Source organism: Suncus etruscus, chromosome 14, assembly GCF_024139225.1.
Source record: "Suncus etruscus isolate mSunEtr1 chromosome 14, mSunEtr1.pri.cur, whole genome shotgun sequence".
Taxonomy (NCBI): domain Eukaryota; kingdom Metazoa; phylum Chordata; class Mammalia; order Eulipotyphla; family Soricidae; genus Suncus; species Suncus etruscus.
The window spans coordinates 62,825,467-62,841,224 of NC_064861.1; the positions used below are offsets into that span (position 1 = coordinate 62,825,467).

At 47.2% G+C, this 15,758-nt stretch overlaps 1 protein-coding gene and 1 non-coding gene across 2 annotated transcripts in view; both read left to right on the forward strand.

Moving 5' to 3' along the window:
- Positions 1–14,844, forward strand: part of SLC7A6 (solute carrier family 7 member 6) — a 46,908-nt gene extending 32,064 nt beyond the window's left edge. Inside the window, exons 4-11 of the mRNA XM_049786401.1 lie at positions 3,781–3,906; positions 7,328–7,472; positions 8,025–8,148; positions 8,537–8,640; positions 12,199–12,295; positions 13,585–13,734; positions 13,835–14,018; positions 14,535–14,844. Of these exons, the coding sequence (XP_049642358.1) occupies positions 3,781–3,906; positions 7,328–7,472; positions 8,025–8,148; positions 8,537–8,640; positions 12,199–12,295; positions 13,585–13,734; positions 13,835–14,018; positions 14,535–14,632 (1,028 nt within the window). The 3' untranslated portion in view covers positions 14,633–14,844. The remainder of the gene's footprint in view (positions 1–3,780; positions 3,907–7,327; positions 7,473–8,024; positions 8,149–8,536; positions 8,641–12,198; positions 12,296–13,584; positions 13,735–13,834; positions 14,019–14,534) is intronic.
- On the forward strand, positions 898–1,004 carry LOC126029109 (U6 spliceosomal RNA). Its single transcript, XR_007502762.1, has one exon. It is a non-coding gene; the product is annotated as a U6 spliceosomal RNA (small nuclear RNA).
- Positions 14,845–15,758: the final 914 nt, after the last annotated feature.

Here is a 15,758-nt window from a genome sequence, read left to right on the forward strand (position 1 = left end):
TGTCCTCAATATAACTGTGGGTTATTAGCTATTATAAACCAAGTAACCATATATCTATGCATACATATATGCGTATATATGGGGAATCTGGGCTTAGAGCCGCATGAAGAACTTGGTTTAACAAGGACATCAAGGTTACCTGCCAGCTACAGTATACCTTTATTTTATTTTATTTTATTTTATTTTATTTTATTTTGTGGTTTTTGGGCCACACCTGGCGATGCTCAGGGGTTACTCCTGGCTGTCTGCTCAGAAATAGCTCCTGGCAGGCACGGGGGGGGGGGGGGGGGGGGAGGGGGGCATATGGGACACCAGGATTCGAACCAACCACCTTTGGTCCTGGATTGGCTGCTTGCAAGGCAAACGCCGCTGTGCTATCTCTCCGGGCCCTACAGTATACCTTTTGCTTCCTTTCTGCCTTGATCTTTATTGGAAGAAGGGTTGTTGCCCCCTCCCTTCGCCCCCCACCTTCCATGACTGACTAGTAAATACTGGCTCATGCGCCACTGTACTGAGTGATAGTTCTTTTTGGGTGGTGTGGCTCACACCCGGCAATGCTCAGGGATTATTCTTGGCTCTACATTTAGGAATTACTCCTGGAGGTGCTTGCAGGACCACCTGGGGTGTTTGGGGGACCATATGGGATGCTGGGGTTGTGCAAGGCAAAGTAAGACCTCTCCTCCCCCCCTCACTCCGTGATAGTTTCTGAAGTGTTCTGTAGACAGTTGGGCCGCCCATGTCTTGCTGTACTTCCTAGGCATGCTTCCATTTGCCTGGAGCATAATGAGAGTTTCCCACAGTTGTATTGCTTCCATGAACGTCATCAACACCTTCTTCCCAAACTTCAGTTCCCATCTTCGATTGACAATGATATATATGGTTTGAAAACATAGTGTTGTGCTCGTTTCAGCAGCACATGTACTAAAATTGGAACGATATAGAGAAGATTAGCATGGTCCCTGCTCAAGGATGACGCGCAAATTCGTGAAGCGTTTCATATTTAAAAAAAAAGAAAAAGAAAAAAAGGAAAAACATAGTGTTGGCATAAGTGAACAATGTTTTTGTCTCCCTCAGGGAATCTGTGCCCTCTAGGGGAAGCATCTGGGAAAGCATTGGTGATGGCAACAAGAGGTTCTCAGCTGAGCTGGGAAGCAAAGATAGATGCACAGAGCTCCCAGGAAAGCCAGGAGAGCTCAGTGAGGGGCTGCAGGCATATCTGTGGAGGAACTGGAGGGCAGGCTACAGTTTGGGGAATGGAGTTGCCTGGGCTGAGGGGGAAGGGAGGCCATTTTGTTTATGTGTCTACCTGGCACTACTGAGAGTGAGTGAAGGGATAAGAACAAACAGGAGTAGGTAGAGGGGACCTGAAGAAGGAGGCAAGAAGATTAGTAAGAACATTTGATTTCTTTCTTTTTTTTTTTGGTTTTGGGTCACATCTGGCTCTGCACTCAGAAATCACTCCTAGCAGGCCTGGTGACCATGTGGGATGCCAGGAATCAAATCTTGGTCTATCGGGGTTGGCCGCGTGCAAAGCAAATGCCCTACCGCTGTGCTATATTGCTCAGGTCCACATTTGAGATTCACATAAAATATTTTTTGGGGAGGTGCACATCGGCAGTGTTCAGAGGTTACTTCTAGCTCTGCGCTCAGAATTTGCTCCTGGCAGGCTCAGGGAATCATATGAGATGCCAGGAATAAAATCTTGGTCTGTCCCAGGTTGGCTGTGTGCAAAGCAAACACCCTACTGCTGTGCTATCTCTCCAGCCCCCTAATACTATTTTGAAAATCAGAGGAATCACTGTGTAATCCTTTAGTTTTTTTGTTTGTTTGTTTATTTGGCTGGTTTTTGGTTTTGGGGTCACATCAACCTATGCTCAGGATTTAATCCTGATTCTTTGTTTAGGAGTTACTCCTGGTAGGGCTTAGGAATCCATATTTGGTGCTAGAAATCGAACGTAGGTTGGCTACATGCAAGACAAGCTCCCTACCTACAGAGCTATTGTTCCTGCCCTTGGAACCCTTTAGTTCTTAGTTCTCTCTCTCTGTGCTTGGAGCTTGTGTTTAGTAAGATACGTATGATATTGGACCCTGGGGAGGACTTAAGTGATCAAGAATGTATCAAGGAGGTATAAGATCTTGAGTTTGGGGCCCGGAGAGATAGCACATTGGCGTTTGCCTTGCAAGTAGCCGATCCAGGACCAAAGGTGGTTGGTTCGAATCCAGGTGTCCCATATGATCCCCCGTGCCTGCCAGGAGCTATTTCTGAGCAGACAGCCAGGAGTAACCTTGAGCACCGCCGGGTGTGACCCAAAAACCAAAAAAAAAAAAAAAAAAAAAGATCTTGAGTTTTGTCCCTGTTACTGCACCCAAGAAAAGTTGCTCAACAGGCCCAGAGGTTCCTTGGGCTGTGAGGATCTGGAGAGGGAGCCTGGTGTCTGTCTGAGCAATGCCCCTCTGTGGTCTTGTCAAGAATTGAGGTTTGGATAAGAGTGGGGGGTGGGAGTCATTGAGTAATGAGGTTTGATTAGGAGTAGAGTCCTTGTGTGCCCAAGAATTGTATTTAGACTCCTTCATTCTGTTTCCTCATGTACAGAATTGGGATAGATGGTGGTTAAAATAATAATTTATGGGGCCGGGCGGTGGCGCTAGAGGTAAGGTGCCTGCCTTGCCTGCGCTAGCCTAGGACGGACCTCGGTTCGATCCCCCGGCATCCCATATGGTCCCCCAAGCCAGGAGCGACTTCAGAGCGCATAGCCAGGAAGTAACCCCTGAGCGTCGCCGGGTGTGGCCCAAAAAAAAAAAGAATAATTTATGAGGGTCCAAAGAGATAGTACAGCGGGGAGGGCATTTGCTTTGCACACAGCCAACTGGGGTTTGATCCCTGGTATCCCTTATGGTCCTCTGAACCCTCCAAGAGTAATTTCTGAGCATTGCCAGGTATGCCCTTCACCAAAAAAGAATTATCTATGAGAATATCTGAAATTGTAAATTTTGTTTGTTTTTTTTGGGGGTCACACCCAGCAGTGCTCAGGGGTTACTCCTGGCTCTACACTCAGAAATTGACCCCGGCAGGCTTGGGGGACCATATGGGATGCTGGGATTCGAACCACTCCTTCTGCATGCAAGACAAACACTCTACCGCTGTGCTATCTCTCCAGCACCTCTACTTAATTCTTTTATTTTACTTTTATTCCCCTTTTATTTTACTCCCCTTTTATTCTACTTAACTGCCATTCTAATTCCTGTCAGCTGTGGTCAAATATACCTTACTTGGGGCCGGAGAGATAGCATGGAGGTAAGGCGTTTGCCTTTCATGCAGGAGGTCATCGGTTCGAATCCCGGTGCCCCATATGGTCCCCTGTGCCTGCCAGGAGCAATTTCTGAGCCTGGAGCCAGAAATAACCCCTGAGCACTGCCGGGTGTGACCCAAAAACCACAAAAGAAAAAAAATTTTTTTTTAAATATACCTTACTTATCTGTGACTATTTCTCATCCTCTTTCATGTGGCTATGAAGCGTTTTTGGCTCTTGTCTGTTTTGGAACATGGGGGTTCTGATTAGGGGAGAATGAATGAATCCATCATGCCTGGGCTTAGGGGGAATTTCCACAAGTGGTAGTGACTGTCCAGAAGGATGAGGATGATTACATGTATCTTGTTCGCATCCTTTCTCCTGGTCCTATGCCCCTTTGCCCTCAGCAGAAAGAACATCTTCCAGAAGGGTGGTTGGCCACTGTGTGCCTAGCTGAAGCCTGCCAGTGACTTTATGGTTTTCCTCCTAGGTCTGCTGACATTCGTGAACTGTGCCTATGTCAAGTGGGGCACGAGGGTTCAAGACACGTTCACTTACGCCAAGGTCCTAGCGCTCATTGCCATCATTATCATGGGCATTGTCAAACTGTGCCAGGGTAAGAAGGGCCCTGGGTGGAAAGAGGGAGGGTAACTCCAGGACTTCTGGGGTCTCAGAGGATGATGGTGGGGGGGGGATCCTTTAGCTTGATGGTTCATGCTAGTCTATTAGGGAGGGTTTGAATTTACAGTCACCTATACAACCCAAACCTATGGGCTCAAATTCTAATTGGTTTGGATTAAATAGTTTATTTGTGGTGTGTGTGTGTTTTTTTTTTAATCTTTTGGGCCACATCAGGCTGTGCTCAGGACTTTATTCCTGTTCTGTGCTCAGGGATTACTCCTGTCAGTGCTTTGGGGACCATATATGGTGCCAGGAATCAAACCATTTTGGTTTGTGTATAAGGCAAGTACCTTAATCTCTGTACTATCTCTCTGGCCTCCAAAAGCTATTGTTTTTATTTATTTGTTATTATTTTATTTTATTTTATTTTTGGGGGGCTATACCCTATGATACTCAAGGGTTATTCCTGGCTCTATGCTAAGAAATTACTCCTGGCAGGCTTGGGGGACCAAATAGGATATTGGGGATCAAACTGGTTTAAAAAAACTCAGTTTAACCACATGCAAGAAAAATGCTCTCCCGCTGTGCTATCACTCTGGCCTTATTTTATTATTTTTTAAATAAGATATTACTTTTATTTGTTTATATTGCTTTTGGGGCTACACCTAGTGGCACTCAGGTTACTTATGGCTCTGTACTCAGAAATCACTCCTAGCAGGCTCCGGGGACCATCTGGGATACCAGGGAGTAAACCTGGGTCAGTCTTGGGTTGGCTGTGTGCAAGGCAAATGCCCTACTTACACGCTGTGCTATTGCTCCAACCCCAATATGTTGTTTTTATGATTTTATTTTATTTTATTTTATTTATTTATTTATTTTTTTGGACCACATCTAGCGGTGCTTAGGGATTATTCCTGGCTCTGCATTTAAATTACTCCTGGCAGGCTTAGGAGACCACATGGGATGTTGGGATCAAATACAGGTTGGCTGTCTGCAAGGCAAATGCTTCATTCACTGTCCTGTCGCTCCAGACCCAAGATATTGCTTTAAAGAAAAAAAGTTCCCAGAATAATTCTGAGCAGCTGGTCCACCAAGTTAGTACAGCCAGCTGTCTGGGTGTCCCAAGTGTTCCAGGACATGAGCACTTCACAAAAGCATTCTGTCTTAGAGAACTTGTTGGGTTTACAAGGAATGACACCCTTAGGTGTCAAGGCAGGAGTCTCTTTCACTTCTTTGGTCTCTTATCCAACCCTATTTGTTTCATTGACGGTAGGCCTAGACTTTTCTTTTTCTTCTTTTATTGGAGTTTGGGTCACACCCAGCTGCACTCAGAGGTTACTCCTGGCTCTTTGCTCAGATATCACTCCTGGCTGGCTCAGGAGCCCATATAGGATGCTGGGATTTGAACCACCATTTATTCTGGATTGGGTGCATGCAAGACAAATGCCCTACTGTTGTGCTATATCTCCAGCCCCTGTTTTTTTGTTTTTTGTTTTTTTTTTCTTTTTTATTTGGGGCCATATCCAGTTCAGCACTTATTCCTGCCTCTGTGCTTGGATATCACTCCTGGTAATGCTCAGTGGACCTTTATAGGGTGCTGGTGATTGAATCTAGGTCTGCTGCATGCAAGGCAAGCACCTTATCCACTGTACTATCTCTCAATCCTGTGTCTGTTTTATTTATTAATTTATTTTGGTTTTTGGGTCACACCCAGTGGTACTAAGGAGTTACTCCTGGCTCTACACTCAGCAATCGCTTCTGGCAGGTTCGGGGAACCATGGGATGCTGGGATTCTAACCTGGGTCCGTCCTGGGTTCACCTCTTGCAAGGCAAATACCCTACTGCTGTGCTGTCTCTCCGGCCCTGTTGGCCTTGTTTTATTTTTGGAGGGGGCCTTACAGGTGTTACTCAAGGGAGGCTTGAGTGATGGTCAGTCAGTCTGGTCAACAGTTCAGTACAAGGGCTTGAGGAAATGACATTGTTTGGGCACTGTGATGCTTAGTGGCCTCCTAGTAATGCTTGGGGGACCATGTGGTGCCAAGCATTAACCAAGATTGGTTCCATACAAGAAGCCTCCCTAACCCCTGTCCTATCGTCTCCAGCCCTATAAAAGTCTTTATTTTGTTAAGAATTTTCTGTACTAGGCAGCTAGGAGATATTCTCAGCTTTTTTTGTTTGTTTGTTTTTGTTTTTGGGTCACACCCGGTCGCGCTCAGGAGTCACTCCTGGCTCTATGCTCAGAAATCACTCCTGGCAGGCTCAGGGCACCATATGGTATGCCGGGATTTGAACCACCTACCTTCTGCATGAAAGGCAAACGCCTTACCTCCATGCTGCCTCTCCGGCCCCTATTCTGAGTTTTTTAAAAAATAATTATTTTTTGGTGGGGATAGACCCTGGGAGCCTTGTACCTACAAAGCATCTGCACTACTGAAGTTGATCTCTGGTCCCTCCTTTAGTTGTTTTTTTCTGGGGCGAAAGGGGCCCTCTCCAGGCAATGGTCAGAGGCTACTTTTTGTTTTGCACATGTGACTTCTTTTTTGTTTGTTTGTTTTTTTGGGTCACACCTGGCAGCACTCAGGGATTACCCCTGGCTCTATGCTCAGAAATCACTCCCGGGAGTCTTAGGGGACCATATGGGATGCTGGAATTCGAACCACCGTCTTTCTGCATACAAAGCAAACGCCCTACCTCTATCCTATCTCTCCGGCCCCAGGAATTACTTCTGACTGTGCTCAGGAACTATATGGGATGCTGGGTTTGGAATCTGGGTATTGCTTTGGTCCCTTGAACTGTATTTAAGTCGGGTATCTCAGGAGAGTGCCAAGTTCTTGGGCTCCAAGAGTTAAAGTGATCCAAACCTACCCTGGCTCCAGGGAGAGTTAGGAAACAAGCCCACTTCCTGCTTAGCCTGTGGTTTCCTGTCTTATGTAGCTTTTTGCACTAGTGGGGGGGACAGAGAGAGAGAGACACACACACAGAGACAGTGAGAGACAGAGAAAGAGAGACAGAGAGAGACAAAGAGAGACAGAGTAAGAGCTCTGTATTTAGGGATTACTCCTAGGGGGACCCAGGGGACCATATGGGGTGCTGGGGATTGAATTCAGGTGGGTTGTGTGCAAGGCAAGCACCCTACCCGAAGTTATACTTTCATTCCAGCCCTGTGAAAATCTGTTGGGGTTGGGTGGGTGGTGAAGTACAGGGCAGTGGTGGTATTTTGGTATTAAATTATGCATGTATTTTTTTTCTTTCCCCTGCCCTCTTGCTGCTTCCTTCCTTCCTTTTCCCGTTTTCCTTTTCTTCTGATCTTCTCATCTGCTTTTGTACTGCCCCTCCTCATCCTCTCTTTTCTTCCATCTTTCCCCCCTTCCCCCCCTGCCTCCTCCACCCCTTTCCTCTTTCCTTTGCCACTGCAGGAGAGACCGAGCACTTTCACAATGCCTTTGAGGGCTCCTCCTGGAACTTAGGAAACGTCTCCCTCTCTCTCTACTCCGCCCTGTTCTCTTACTCAGGTTGGGACACCCTTAATTTTGTAACAGAAGAAATCAAAAACCCAGAAAGGTAAAAGCGGGATTACATGGTCACCACCCCCCACTTTGGCTGGAACTTCTGCTACTAGTGGGCATGTCCTCTTCTTTCTCTTCCTGCCTCTCGCCCCTTCTCCCTGCTGCCCTGCTCCCTTCTCCCTGCTGCCCTACTCTGCTCAGAGAGGCTCAGGGTTGGAAAGGAGTGAGAGGGAGGGCCACTTACTAGACCCTTCCCTGTCCCCTGGCATACCCCAAGGTCACATGGAGGAGAAATCCTACAGAGAGCAGTGGCCACCAGCACTCTGAGTCCTGGGGACACAGAAGCTTATTCTGAACAGAAATCCCTAAGAGACCTGCCCCTTCCTCAGTGGGACCCCTGATCCCATGGTCAAACATGTCCTTGAACTGTCTTCAAGGAGCAGGGGTCTCCCTCTCTCCTGCCCAGGGGAAAAGCCCCATGGGGACCTGGAGCTAGCTTAACAGGCTCAAAAGCCAAGGAACTGTTAAGTGTGAGAAAAAATTCTGGGGTAAACTCAGGCCTCAGGAGCATTTGGTGCCAGGGAATCCTGTCTCATCATCTCAACAGAAACCTGCCCCTGGCTATTGGGATCTCTATGCCAATTGTGACTTTCATCTACATCCTGACTAATGTGGCTTATTACGCGGTGCTGAACATGTCAGAAGTCCTTGACAGCGATGCAGTGGCTGTGGTGAGTCTTGGGATCCCATCTAGCTGTCCTTTATTTGGGGTAGAGGGGCACACCCTCTGGTGCTCAGGGCTTACTCCTAGCTCTGTGTTCAGGAATTAATCCTGATAGGCTTGAGGACCATAAGGGTCTCTGGGGATTGAACCTGGATCGACCCGTGCAGGGCAAGAACTCTACTCACTGCACTATGGTTCTGGCCCTGTCATCTTACGATTCTAATGCCTTCAACTCTCTCTCTCTCTGCAACCCCTCTGACTGCCAGGAGGGAAGAGGTCTAGGGCTGGAATGGGCTGCTCAGCAGTGATTATGTTTGTCCTTATAATAGAGAGGCAGGGCTCATGAAACCCTGTGCTCTTTTCTGAGTGCTCTCCTGTGCTTCCTCCCTGCCCAGACTTTTGCAGACAAGACATTTGGCATCTTCAGCTGGACCATTCCCATTGCTGTGGCTCTGTCCTGCTTTGGGGGCCTCAACGCGTCTATCTTTGCTTCATCAAGGTATTGTGGTTTAGCCAACACCCTACAGTGTCAAGTTGGAGGCACACCCAATTATGCCCTTCTTTTTTCTTCTCCCTCTCTGGGAAATGCAGTCATGTGGCATATTCAGTAGTATTCAGGAGTCAGCCCTGGTGGTAGGTTCAGGGATGGAACCAAAGGACACCTTACTTCCTGTACTCTCTCCTCTGGGAATCAAACCCAGGGTCTCACACATGCAAGGCAAATGCTTTCCTTCTGAGCTTTACTCCTGGCCTTCTCCTCACCTCTATTTTGATTGGCCACATCCGATGGCACTCCTGGATCTGCACTCAGAAATCACTCCTGGTGGTGCTCAGGGGACCATATTGGATGCCAGGGATCAAACCTGGATTGGGCTTGCAAGGCAGATGCCCTACTCACTGTACTATCTCTTCAGCCCCCAGTTTTATACTAGCTTCTCTCAAACTTCTTTGTGTGTGTGTGTGTGTGTGTGTGTGTTTGTTTAATTTGGTTTTTTTTTTTTTTTTTTGGGGGTCATACCTGACAGCACTTGGGTTACTCCTGGCTCCACACTCAGAAATCGCTCCTGGCAGGTTCGGGGGACCATATGGGATGCTGGGATTCGAACCACCTTTCTTCTGCATGCAAGAAAAATATCTTACCTCCATGCTATCTCTCTGGCCCCATCTCTCAAACTTCTAAGTAGAGACATTTAGAGAAGTTCTGAGAGTCCTTTTCCCATTTCCCCTTAAATGGGTTTAGTTCTTGAGGATATTGCATTTGGTTCTTATTACTTTTCTACCCATTCTATTTTGACTTATTCCTAAAAATGCCCTTTGTTGTGGTAGGGGAGACAAACATGTTTGGACTTACCTTATAGTGTTTGGGGGATACTCTTGACTCTGTGCTTGGGGGTTACTCCGGGTAGTGTGGTGCTGGAGTCAAAGCATGACCTCAGTCCTTTGAGCTGTCTTTCTGATTAAAAATATATACTACTGCTTCAGCCTCCCACCTCAGGTACAAATTATTATTATTATTTTTTTTGTTTTTGGGCCACACCCGTTGACGCTCAGGGGTTACTCCTGGCTATGCGCTCAGAAGTTGCTCCTGGCTTGGGGGACCATATGGGACACCGGGGGATCGAACCTCGGTCCGTCCAAGGCAAGGCAGGCACCTTACCTCTTGCGCCACTGCCCGGCCCCAGGTACAAATTATTAACCTGTGAGCCAACTCTAGCATCTACCTCTCCAATCTACCTTTCCATCTACTTTTCCTTTCAAATTGATCTCAATTTCCATGTCTCCACTCCATCAGGTGGTTCACCAGATGCCCAAACCTGACACACACTTTTTGTCTCCAGTTGTATATTGTTGTCTACCTGTCTTTTTTTTGGGGGGGGGGGGCCACACCCAGCGATGCTCAGGGGTTACTCCTGGCTGTCTGCTCAGAAATAGCTCCTGGCAGGCACGGGGGACCACGTGGGATTCCGGGATTCAAGCCAACCACCTTAGGTCCTGGATCGGCTGCTTGCAAGGCAAACGCCACTGTGCTATCTCTCCGGCCCCTGTCTACCTGTCTTTTGCTTGGCATCTAGATTTTTCCTGATGTCCAGCTGCTTATTTATGTATGTATGTTTGTATGTATTTATTTTGAGGGCAGTGCCAAGGATTGAGCCCAGGGTCTCACATGCAAGGCAGGTGTCCTACCTCCAAGCTGTATATAGTGCCTTTTGGCTCTATATCTGCTTTTCTTTGCTCTGATGTGTCAGTTTGCATGTGTACATTTTTTTTTTTTTTTGTTGTTGTTGTTTGGGTCACACCCGGCAGTGCTCAGGGGTTACTCCTGGCTCTATGCTCAGACATCACTCTTGGCAGGCTCGGGGACCATGTGGGGTGCTGGGATTCAAACCACCGTCCTTCTGCATGCAAGGCAAATGCCCTACCTTCATGCTATTTCTCCAGCCCCTGCATGTGTTTAATTTAATTTTATTGAGGTTATTTGTCCAGCCAAGGTCTTAAGACCTTCAGGCCCCTTTTCTGGACTGTTGTCATGGGCATCTCTTATTTGCCTTCCTCCTGGCATCCTAGTCTCTCCCTGCCCTAGAGTAGCCTCCATAATATCCCCAGTCTCTGCATCAAATTCTGCCAGGCCCTGACTCCACAGTTGGCTCTCCTCTAATTTTTTTTTGTTGTTGATATTGTTTCTTTTTTGAGGGGGGCATACCTTGTGGTGCTCAGGAGTTATTTCTGGCTCTGCCCTTAGAAATCACTTCTGGTAGTGTTTATGGGACCATATGGGATGCTGGGGATTGAATCCGGGTCTGTCCTAGGTCAGCCGTGTGCAAGGCAAATGTCCTGCTGCTATGCTATTGCTCTAATCCCCAAAGCTTCTCCTGTTATTTAAGGTTTCATGACTTTTTCCTCACACCCCTCACAACCTCACTACAGGCATTCTTGATTAGCCTTTCACCCCTCTGAGTCTCTTTTGGGTTTGTCATGCTAGTACTCCCTCCCAAGCCACTCACCTCTGGCAAATTCTGCCAACTGCTCTGACAGCTCTCGTCTTCTGTGAGTAGCTCCTTGTTGCTCCAGAGAGGTGAGTGCTTTGTACTCTGGACTTGCTGACTAGCCTGGACACATTATTTCTCTGCTGCTACCTTCTAGCAGGTTCTTTAGTTGCAGAAAGGAAGTCTGGATTGTGTACTTTCTTCTTCTTTCCTACCAAATGTATTAGGGTCTCAGGAAAGACAAGGGAGAGGGCATAGAACAAGACTCATTGCACTTTATAGTTTTTTTTTTTTTTTTTTTTTTTTGAGAGGGGGAGCTTGGGCCATACCCAGTGATGCTCAGGGGTTACTCTTGGCTATGTGCTCAGAAATTGCTTCTGGCTCGGGCCATGTAGGACGCCGGGGGATTGAACGTAGGTCTGTTCTCGGTCAGCTGCATGCAAGGCAAACACCCTACCACTGTGCTATCGCTCTGGCCCCACACATTTTAGTTGATTTTTGTTTGTTTGTTTGTTTTGGGGCCATACCTAGTGACACCCAGAGGCTACTCCTGGCTATGCACTCAGAAATTGCTCCTGGCTTGGGGGGCCCTATGGGACGCCAGGAGATCGAACTGTGATCCGTCCTAGGTCAGCCATATGCAAGGCAAACGCTCTACTGCTGTGCCACCACTCCGGCCCTACACTTTTTAGGTTTTTAAAGCTACTGTGTTACAAATGCAATTTTGGGGTAGTATAGTCAGAGATGCCCTTGGGGAACTAGATGGGAGCCAGAGAGAAATGGCTGGGTGAAACATCCTTTGGGTGACAATGAGGAAGTGGGTGTCTGTGGATGATAGAATGTTCTGTAGCTAGGGCATTCATGGATCACAGGGAGTTGTCCTGATTGAGAGGGAGATGTAAGGGATGGTCCTGCCATGCTGGAGAGGTGGGCCAGCCATGTTAAAGAACATGGGATGCCTGAGCCATTAGCCCAGCTTTGTGTCTGGGAGTCCAGGCTTCACTTGTCTGAGTGAGAAGGAAGGCTGCATGTGGAGAGAAATGATTCCGCTGACTTATTTCTCATCCTTCCAGGTTGTTCTTTGTGGGCTCCCGTGAAGGCCACCTCCCAGACCTTCTGTCCATGATCAATGTGGAGCGCTTCACACCTATTCCTGCTTTACTATTCAATGTGAGTTCTGCTGGGGACTGTGGGCATTGGGTTTATCTATCAATTACCCCCAGCTGATTAACGAGAAGGTTTCTGGAGCCTACTCCTGTGAGCCCCGGAGTGTTCTTTCTCTTTTCCCTTCCCTATGTAACTCTTTTTTTTTTTTTTTTTTTACTTTTTTGGTCCACACCCAGTGATGCTCAGGGGTTACTCCTGGCTATGGGCTCAGAAATCGCTCCTGGCTTGTGGGGGACCATATGGAATGCTGGAGGGATCAAACCGTTGTCTGTCCTAGATTAGCGTGTGCAAGGCAAACACCTTACTGATTGCGCCACTGCTCCGGCCCCCCTTATAGGAACTCTTTAGCCTAATTTAATCATATTTTATTTTACTGGCGTTTTCTCATTCCAGATGCTCTTTTTTCCTCTTTAATTAAATAATTCATATTAAAAAGTCATGTCAATTAGACATCATTTACCCTTGGGATTTTTATATCTGACACAGACATCAATTTACATACAGAAGATGGCAGTAAACATAAATCCAGTTAAGGGGCTGGAGCAATAGGACATCAATGAGGGTATTTGCCTTGTACTTGATTGACCTGGGTTTGATCCCTGGCATCCCATATGGTCCCCTGAGCACCACAAGGAGTGATCCCTGAGCACATCTGGATGTGGCCCCAAAACCAAAACAGAACAAAATCCAGTTAATCTTATTTTTTTGTTTTCATTTTTGTTTTTGGGTCATACCTGGGTCATACCTGGCAGCGCTCAGGCTTCTACACTCAGAAATCACTCCTGGCAGGCCTGGGGGACCATATGGATGCCTGAATTTGAACAACCATCTTTCTGCATGCAAAGCAAACATCTTTCTTCCATGCTATCTCTCCGGCCCCCCAAAATCCAGTTAATCTAATATAAATAAGTTATGAGGGGCCGGATTGGGAGCACATTAGTAAGACATTTGCCTTGCTTGCGGCTGACCCAGGATGGACACAGGTTCGATCCCTGATATCCTATGTGGTCCCCTGAGCCAGGGGTGATTTCTGAGCATAGAGCCCTAATTCCCCCATTTTTATGCTGGGTGATGGGAAACCAAGTGTAATGGTGTCCCACAGGCAGAGTGTGATTCATGCTAAAAAGGCATCTGCTTTCTTTGAAGGGTTTGCAGGATGAGGTAGAAAATGCATGTAGGAAGGATCCCAAAAGAGTAAGCTTCCACCTTGAGGATTGTTGCTGTATAATGGAGTGCCTGGGATACCTGGTACTGACACTCCCCCCATGGCCTCTGTTCTCCTTCCCTGGCAGTGCGCTATGACGCTCATCTACCTCACTGTGGAAGACGTTTTCTTGCTCATCAACTACTTCAGCTTCAGCTACTGGTTCTTTGTGGGCCTGTCTATCTTTGGACAACTCTATCTACGCTGGAAGGAGCCTGAGCGGCCTCGGCCTCTGAAGGTGAGAAGTTCTGAGCATGCTGAGAGGGTGGGCCAGCTTCCTTGTGCACTTCTCCCTAGGTGCCACTGCTCCACCTCATGTGACTTTCCACCCCTTTCAGCTCAGCCTATTTTTTCCCATCGTGTTCTGCATGTGTTCCGTGTTCCTGGTGATTGTGCCTCTCTTCAGTGACACCATCAATTCTCTCATTGGCATCGCGATTGCCCTTTCTGGGATCCCTTGCTACTTCTTGGGTGTTTACCTGCCAGAGTCCCGGAGGCCACTCATAATTCGGAATGTCTTGGGTGAGCTTTGGTTTTTGCCTGGTGTGTGCGTGCGCGCGTGTGTGTGCATGCGTGCGCGCACACAATGCATGTAGAGTTGGAGAGGAGAGAGAGTACGTGTCTATGTGTGCTCATGTGCATGCATTCGAACCCAATGCTCGTGGAGATGGCAGCTACATATTCCCTAGATTAGTGACGTGCTGGAGGCCATGAGGCTAGGCTGCTTTAACATGCCTCCCTTCATTTTTGGAAGATGGTTTATTGAGTGATTTTGGTATTTGCTGTGGTCATTTAATTGATGACATGATCATTCAGCTCTAATTTGAGTCCTATTTTGGTGTTAAAATGTTGCCTTTTAAAAGTTCAGCCCATTGGGAATATGGTGGAGTGTGGGGGTAAAGTAGGAGTGAAACTTGTAAGGGCCAAGTCTGGCTTGGGGTTCCTATGAGACAGGTTGGGGAGGCAGGGGTGTCACACATGTGCTTTAACCCATCTTTTTCAGTTTGCTAAATTCTCCTCTTCTCTATTTTCATCTAGCGACGGTCACCAGAGTCATACAGAAGCTTTGTTTTTGTGTCCTGACAGACCTAGATACAGGTGAAGAGGACAGAAAGGTTGAGAGGAAAACTGACTAGCTGGCAGAGGTGCTGTGATGCCCCAGGAACTGGCAGGCTGGCTGCAGTGACCGCAGCCACCAGAATTCAATGACAAGATCGTGTTGGCCTACCCTGTTATACTGAAAGAGCCTGATTGCCCATGTTTATGTAAGGGAGCTCAGGGCTGAGGACCTGCTTGGTGGTCATTCTCCTTGGTAGGCTGCTAGAAGATGGTGTGGGGCCAGCTGGATGGTAGGGTCTTAGGAGGGTGGTGATGGGCTTGGCTGCTGAGTTATTCTGGTGGGTAGATGTGGTCCTTCTTGCTGAGCTGCAGTCAGGGTAGGAGATGGGGCTGGTGTTTCTGATCCTGGAAGTCTGACTTTCTACAGAGAAACTGACTTCCAGAGAGGGTTTCTCTAACAAGGTCCAAGCACTTGACCTTAGGAACCTGAGATGCTACTCAGAATCCTTCCTGGGAAAGAGGGTTGTATCCCGTATTTATTGATTTTTTAATGCAGAAAACCAATTCTAGCAAAGCATTGGTGTTTGTTCATCTCTAGAATGCAATGGCTGATAATTGTTTTGTTTGATTTTGGGCTACATGTAACTATGCTCAGGGGTCACTCCAGGCAGTGCTCGGGGGACTGCCGTGTGCAAGGCAAATAAGTGCTTTACATGCTGAACTCTCTGGCTCCTAATGGTTGTGTGTTAAAGGTAGGAACTCAAAGCTGAGTTTTTCACAGAAGTATCTCTGTGTGGCAGTAGGTTAGACACTGATCAGGTTTTTTTTTTTTTTTTGTCTCAGTTTCAGCAAAATCTTCAGTTGTATATACAAGCACAAGCTTGTAATGACAAAATGAACAAATTATTATTTTTTAGTTTTGGGGCCACACCCGGTGATGTTCAGGGGTTACCCCTGGCTATGCGTTCAGAAATCGCTCTTGGCTTGGGGGACCATATGGGACACCAGGAGATCGAACTGCGGTCTGTCCTAAGTTAATGTGCACAAGGCAGACGCCTTAGGGCTCTCGCCTCCGCTCTGGCCCAAAATGAACAAATTCTTGAGTTAGAAACTTGACCATTTGATAAATAATCCTTTATTTTTAATTAAGATCTTATATTGTCCTAGTTGATAAAGTAAATCCCTTTTTTGTTTTATTTTCTT